Here is an 8,359-nt window from a genome sequence, read left to right on the forward strand (position 1 = left end):
AATCGCATCTTAGAGCCACAAGCTTAAAATGTTGAAGGCAATCATAAGATTTCCAAACACTACCCTTTTCCCACAACTACCACCACACAATATACAGTGTTACAATGGATTAGAGCTGTAGAGCTCTTCTCTTTCTTGGAAAGAATACTTACAGAAAGGGAGATAAAAAGCAAAGACACTAAAAGATATGAAAACATCTTCAACCTACAACTTCAGCTTCAGCAAATATTAAACACATCCTAGCATAATTATCCTAGCAATATTATCCTAAATCTTCATACTAATAGCCTATTTACAACCGCTTATTTTCAACAATAAAAAAATGCAATGCATAGCAAAGAAAAAAAAATGAAATGAACAAAAAAACCACTCTACCATCTGAAGAGATAAAGCAAGCTACAGAATTTAACAAATATAACACAGATGCTAAAGATATCTAGCAAGGAGTTGAAAACAACTATGATTAATATGGTAAGGGCTCTAAAGGAAAAAGTAGAAAACATTCAGTGACAGATGATAAAATTAAGTGTAGAAATGAAACCTATAAGAAAGAGTCAAAGGAAGTACTAGATGGAAAAAAACCACTTATAACTAAAATGAAGAGTGCCTTTGATAGTCATGTAAGTAGACTGAATAAGGCAGAGGAAAGAACCAGTGATTCCTGAAGACAGCTCATAAAAACCTACCAAACTGAATCCAAGAGAAAAAAAAATTAACAAAAGAGCATCCAAGAATTTGGGACAAACACAAACTTGTAAAATAGGCATCACTGGAACACCAGAAAGAGAAGAGAGAAATGAGAAAAAGAAATATTTGAAGAAATAGTGGTTGCAGAACTTTCAAAATTAATGACAGAAACTAAAACACGGACACAGGAAAATTAGAGTACACGTAACAGGATAAACTACATGCACAAAATTGAACTAATTACATCATCAAATTCAGAAAACACAAAGAAAATCTTCAAATAAAAGATGGGAAAATACACGGTTTATCTAGAGAAAAATACAAAAAAAAAACACAGAAAAATATCCTTAAATAAAAGATGGAAAAAAATATAGCTTATCTAGAGAAGAACAAGGGTGAAACTACAACACACTTTTAGTCAGAAAATATGCATGCAAGAGGGGAATAGAATGAAATATTTCAAGTGTTTAAAGAGAAAAACCACTAATCCATACACAGTTAAATTATACTTCAAAGGTCAAGGAGAAATAAAGACTTTGTCAGAGAAACAAACTGAAGGAATTCATTATCAGCAGGTCTGAACTGCAAGGGATTTTTCAAAAGTTCTTCAGGCAGAAAAATATTATACCTATCAGAAAACTTACTCTACATACACAAGAAAAGGATGAACATGGAAGAAGAAATTATTAAAGGTAAAAATATAATATGCTCACTGTAAAGATAAATTAATGAAGACAGCAGAGTATTGAAAATAGAATATACATAAAGATCAATGAAACAGAATAGAAATTCCACAGGTAGGACAACACTCATACAGTTAGTATTTGACAAAGAGCAAAGGCAATTCAACAGAGAAAATCTTTTCCACAAATGTAGAATTGGACATTCATATAAAAAAATAAATCTAGACACAGACCTTTCACAAAATTTAACTCAAAATGGATCATAGACCTACTACAGAACTTCAACAATAAATAAATGGGTGGTGATCAGTGGAGCCAGGATTCTCACTTTTGGAATGGGAGTTTACAGAGAAGAAAGGGAAGAAGGTTGCATATAGTAATACTTACGTACTTATATACAAGTTATTAGGATCCTATATATTTCCTGGCTCTGTCCCCTTAGAGGGTCTAGAAGAAATAACGCCATGGTAGCAATGAACACACCTAGAGCCCAGATCTTGGTTTCTAATACCATCCTGGTCCAATAATAATAACCGAGTATTATTGCATAAGTGTCTGATTAGAGGGCTCTGGTAAGGGATATATAAGATGACCCTGAAACATCTTATAGTACCAGAACACAAGGAAGTGATTTTTAAAAAACATACTATGGTGGTTGGATATCAAATGGAAGAGTAGCCAATTAAAAGGCCTCTCAATGGCCAAAGCTAGAAAAATTTAGCAACAAAATAAATTGTATTGGATATAACCCAGAAGTATTAAATAAGGATCCATGAGTCCATACTGGATATAAATAAATGGAGATTTATCAGTAAATTAATAAATGGGGAAGAACACAAATTTTCCATGTAAAGGAATTCCAAATAATTTATACAGATACCCCATCTTCTATGCAGAGCATAATTCCCACTCCTTCAATGTCAGCTGTTCATAGTGACTTCCTTCCACAGAGTACAATGTGGAAAGTGCAGGATGGGAGGACAGCAAATTTGTAGAAGACCCTCACAATTGGTGCCTTAATCAGGTGATCAAAGTTCCCATGAAAATCATAAACTATTCTGATAGTAAAAACTCATGATATGGATGTGATGAAAATGGCAAATTTAACCCCCTGGGCTTCTTTTCCAAAACACATAACCCTAATTTAATCTGAGCATAACATCCTATAAATCCCCATGAAGGTCTATTATACAAACTACTTGATCAGAGTTCATCAAATTCTCAAGATCGTCAAAATTCTGAGAGAGTGCCCCATCCAAAGAAGGCTCTTAAAGAGACAATTAATGTACTGTAGTATTCTGGAAGAGATCCAGGAACAAAACAGAAACAGTAGGTAAAAATCAAGAAAATCTGAATAAATTAGGTTCTTTGTAGTTAATAATAATGTATCAATCCAACAACATATCAAGAAATGTGTCAGTTCATTAATCACAAGGAATCTACCCTATTAACATGTTAATAGGAGAAATTGTGTTGAGGACATATAATAACTCTACCTTCACATTTTTTCATAGTTCTATAACTGTCCTAACTACAAAATTTATTCAAAAAAGAAAAAAAAGAACTTTGATGATTTCTTAATTGGAATTTTGTTAAATCTATCAATATATTTGTTAAATATTGATAATTTAAAAATATTGAGCCTTCTAAAACATGAGGATTTCCTAACTTTCTACTTAATTATATGCTGATTTTAAAAATTCTACATCACAAAGAATTGGTTTACTTATTTTTTATTGAAACATATCTGACATACATGTTATATTAGTTTCAGGTTTACAACACATCCAACAATTCTACACAGTGTTCATCACTATAAGTAGTATACTATATATTATCACAATAATACTGACTGTACTCCCTATGATGTAGCTTTCTTCTCCATGGATTATTTATTTTATAACTCGAAATTTATACCTCTTAGTCCCCTTTATTTATTTCACCCATCCCCCCATCCATCTCCCCACCGTGGCTGGAAAACCACTAGTTTGTTTCCTGTAGTTAGAAGTCTGTTTTTTCTGTTTAAGAGCTTGTTTTGTTTTTTTGATTGCATATATAAATTGTATTTGTCTTTCTCTGACTTCTTTCATTTAGCCTAATACCCTCTAGGTCCATCTATGTGGTTGCAGATGGCAAGATCTCATTTTTCCTTTTTTGTTTGTTTGTTTTGTTTTGTTTTTGGCTGAGTAGTATTCCACTGTATATATATCATATCTTCTTTTCCATTCATTATCAATGGACGCTGAGTTGCTTCCATATCTTAGCTATAGTGAATAATGCTGCAATAAGTGAGAGGTGCATGTATCTTTCTGATTTAATGTTTTCGTTTTCTTTGGATAAACATGCAGTAGTTAGATCACTGAATCTTATGGTATTTCTATTTTTAATTCTTTGAGGAAATCCCATGCTTTTGTCCATAGTGGCTGCCACAATTTAGATTCCTATCAAAGGGCATGAGAGGATTCTCTTTTCTTGAACATTCTTACCAGCACAGTTTCTTGCTTTGTTGACTCTAGCCATTCTGACAGTTGTAAGGTGATATCTCACTGTGGTATTGATTTTTATTTTCCTGATGATTAATGATGTTGAGCACATTTTCATGTGTCCTTCAGCCATCTGCACATCCTCTTGGGAAAATCACCTGTTCAAAATCTCTGTCCAATTTTTATTTGGGTTATTTGGGGGTTTTCCATGTTAGGTTGTATAATTTCTTTATGTATTAGGATATTACCTCCTTATCGATATATCATTAGTAAATATCTTCTCCTATTCAGTAGGTTGCCTTTTCATTTTGTTAATGGTTTCCTTCACTGTGCAAAAAGTTGTGGGCGTTTTTTTTTGTGTGTAATCCCAATAGATTGTTTATTTGTTTATTGTCAATAGATTTTTATTAACAAAATATTTGCATAGAACATTTTATATCCTTGTGGCCCCTTCTTCTTGCAATTTTCTGCTTCTTCACAAGTTTACATGTAATTGGATTAGAGTGCCTCAGCAGACATTTATCTCAGGTAAAAACAATAACATTGAGCACCTGGGTGGCTCAGTTGGTTAAGCAACTGCCTTCAGTTCAGGTCATGACACCAGAGTCCCAAGATCAAGTCCCGCATCAGGCTCCCAGCTCCATGGGGAGTCTGCTTCTCCCTCTGACCTTCTCCCCTCTCATGTTCTCTCTCACTCTCTCTCTCTCAAATAAATAAATAAAATCTTTTAAAAAAACACAACATTGACAATATGAAAATTCCAAGACTGCTTTTTACCTCACTGTTATTCTCTGTACCTCTACACCTCTCTGACATTTAATGTTTTGTTTTGTTTTTTAATTAAACAAGACTAATTTTATTAGACTTGTTCAGTAATGTATAACTCCACTGTGATGAGGTCTTAGAAGTATTTTAGGAGAAGATATTAAAAGGACTTAGTGCCTGGACTGGATGATTTTTTTTTTAATAAACATATAATGTATTTTTTAATAAACATATAATGTATTTTTATCCCCAGGGGTACTGTGATTCACCAGGTCTGTGAATCACCAGGTTTACACACTTCACAGCACTCATGATAGCACATACTCTCCCCAATGTCCATAACTCCCTCCCCCTCTCCCAACCCCACCTCCCCCCAGCTTCCCACAGTTTGTTTTGTGAGATTAAGAGTCATTTATGGTTTGTCTCCCTCCCAATCCCATCTTGTTTCATTTGTTCTTCTCCTACCCCCCTAAGCCCCCATGCTGCATCTCCATGTCCTCATATCAGGGAGATCATATGATAGTTGTCTTTCTCTGATTGACTTATTTCACTAAGCATGATACCCTCTATCCATCCACGTCGTCGCAAATGGAAAGATTTCATTTCTTTTTGTTTTGTTTTTTTAAACATTTCCCAAGGCTACCTAATTAAAATTATTCAACTAAACTTTAGAATATACTCCTCAGGAACATCTCTCTCTAGAGACATTTAATTGCTTTCCTGCAAGAATCTCCTGTGACTATTTTGAGGGGGGGAGGGCAGATAAAACCAGTCTGCTTTTGGTAACAAGAGTTGGAAAACTAACTTTTCCCACTGGAAGGGAAGAATAAGTTGTTTTTTTTTTTTTTAACAAAATTGCAATTCATCATTATTTTACCAAAGTTACTGAGAGTCAGGTAAAATGTTATATTAATAGGTCTCCCTAGCATCTAGAGTTAGGATATTTTTATTTTTATGGAAATTTTGGAAAATTAGGGATACTAAATGCTGGTTCTTGGACTCTGTAACTTAGGATAGTTCCCTACATTTCAGGGATTTTCTCTCTCAAAATTTTTTTCATTCTTATGCAGATCAACTCTTTCTTATACCTGTTATTTCTTGATTATCACTCATGGCATGAGCCTTTCCTTCTTTTGAACGAAGAGTTTCACTTCATTAACCAGCAAAATATACAACTTAGTCATCTCTGCTTGCCTATTTCACTGTAACTACTGCCTCGATCCCACATTTTTCTCCTTCTTTTACTTTTTATTTATTTTGGGAGTCTTACCCATATTCCAGGAAAGCTCAGTCTCCAGTTCTCCATGTGACCAGGCAGAAATTTAGAGCAGAGGTCCATTTTGCTGCTGGCCTCCCCTCTCCATACCTCAGGCTTGACTCCTAAATAATGGCATAGTGCCAGAGATACTGCTACCCAATGAAGAACTTTTGCAAGACCATTTGAGTCTCAGCCTTTCAAACTAAACATGGATTGACTACATGAAACAGTCTGTAAACCTGTTTCCACTGTGTCACCAACTGTTTCCTGGATCACCAGTTACAGAACCTCTTGAATACTTTGCTTGCAGGTTCTACCAGCACCTGGGGCTGTGCAACTTTCTATGAGGGTTTCCCCAACGTCAGGAATAAACTTTTTCCTAAACGTATTCTTCCATATGTTTCATCTTTCCCTATGTGACCAGGATCATCCTGCCAAATTCCACCTGCACACTACAGAAATAGCTTCTTGCATAATGAAATTAAAGGCAGAAGCAAATTGTGAAGTCTATAAAATGTTCCAGAAGGAAAGCCTCAAAAACTGACACTCAAACTAAGGCAACAGAACATTTGGATTTGAGAAGACAAACTGTTACCACAGAAGATTATTTAACTGTAAATATATTTTTCATTTCTTACCTGATTTACTTTTTTCCATTTTCTAATCAAATTGTAACTTAAATCACTGAAATGTTTCTCTTTGAATATTTTCTAAAATGTAGTAGATTGTTATTTAATTCAGAAAGGAAAAGTTTTAATTCTTGGTTTGTTTAGGATTATATAAATTTCAGATTTTGTAGCCTTGATTCTTTTCTTATGTGATTAATTCTCTACTTAGGCAGGACTAATATGAAACATCTCGAATAAATTGTAGAAACTATTTTAAAAGCAAATTTCAAATGTTCTTTTTTAAGAAAATTCTTTATAACATGTGGTCATAGTAAAATATTTTAATAGAAATAAAATAATATCTTATGTATTATAATTTTCAAAAAATATGATCAAATTTTTAAAGAATGTAAAACATTTGATAAGCATATTTTTCATATAGAGATGTGTTCATGAGACCTACCAAGTGACTTACTCAACTTTAAATGGCTAGTGGTCTAAAAGGAAGGTACTAGGCATAAGTTTCTTTGTGCTGGCTCAAATATATTTTCAAAATACAATACAATTTGACAGACAATTCGTTGCTCCATTATATGTCTTACATGTTTTTTAAACCAGCAGAAGTGCCAAAAAAGAAAATCCTGAACTCACAAAAATCATTGCTTTTTGTTTTCATTTATAGACATGGAAGAAGTCAGCAATAAGAAATGAAAAATCAAACATCTGTGAAAGAGTTCATTCTTCTGGGATTAACAAATGACCCAAAACTAAATATTTTGATTTTTCTATTTCTATTTTTCACATATATACTGAGTATAACTGGGGACATGACAATTATAACCCTCACTCTGATAACTCCTCACCTTAAAACTCCCATGTATTTCTTCCTTAGGAATTTCTCTTTTCTAGAAATCTCATTCACAACAGTTTGTATTCCTAGATTTCTGGTCAGCATTATAACAGGAGATATGACCATTTCCTATAATTCTTGCATGGCACAGGAGTTTTTCTTCATACTCCTTGGCTCAACAGAATTTTATCTTTTGACTGCTATGTCTTATGATCGGTATGTAGCTATCTGCAAGCCACTGCATTACACAACAATAATGAGCAGCAGAGTCTGCAACCAGCTTTTAATTAGCTCCTGGCTAGCTGGATTTCTCATTATCTTTCCACCTGTGATCATAGGACTTCAACTGGATTTCTGCGACTCCAACATCATTGACCACTTCACTTGTGACTCTTCTCCTATACTGTCAATCTCCTACACAGACACAACATTCCTAGAGCTCATGGCATTCTTCCTGGCAGTATTCATGCTCATGGTAACCATAATATTAGTGGTTCTTTCCTATGTATTCATCCTTAAAACGATTCTGAGAATCCCCTCTGCCGAACAAAGGAAAAAGGCCTTTTCCACTTGTTCCTCACACATGATTGTTGTCTCTATTTCTTATGGAAGTTGCATTTTCATGTATGTCAAAACTTCTGCAAAAGAAGGAGTGGCTTTGACCAACGGTATAGCTGTGCTCAATACCTCTGTTGCCCCAATGCTAAATCCTTTTATTTACTCCTTAAGGAACCAGCAGGTAAAGCAGTCGTTTAAGAACTTAAGCAACAAATGCTTCTCAAATAAACTGTAATCATAAAGAAATTCATGACGCCTATTTTATTTTATTTATTTTTTATTTAATTAATTTATTTATTTTTTCAGTGTAACAGTATTCATTGTTTTCTCACAACACCCAGTGCTCCATGCAAAACATGCCCTCCCTATTACCCACCACCTGGTTCCCCCAACCTCCCACCCCTGCCACTTCAAAACCCCCAGGTTGTTTCTCAGAGTCCATAGTCTCTCATGGTTCATCTCCCCTT

At 34.3% G+C, this 8,359-nt stretch overlaps 1 protein-coding gene across 1 annotated transcript; it reads left to right on the forward strand.

Moving 5' to 3' along the window:
• The first annotated feature begins 7,191 nt into the window (after positions 1 to 7,191).
• Positions 7,192 to 8,127, forward strand: LOC123946908 (olfactory receptor 6C76-like). Its single transcript, XM_046012779.1, has one exon. The coding sequence runs from the start codon at positions 7,192 to 7,194 to the stop codon at positions 8,125 to 8,127; it is 936 nt and encodes a 311-aa protein (XP_045868735.1).
• Positions 8,128 to 8,359: the final 232 nt, after the last annotated feature.

Source organism: Meles meles, chromosome 7, assembly GCF_922984935.1.
Source record: "Meles meles chromosome 7, mMelMel3.1 paternal haplotype, whole genome shotgun sequence".
NCBI classification, from domain to species: domain Eukaryota; kingdom Metazoa; phylum Chordata; class Mammalia; order Carnivora; family Mustelidae; genus Meles; species Meles meles.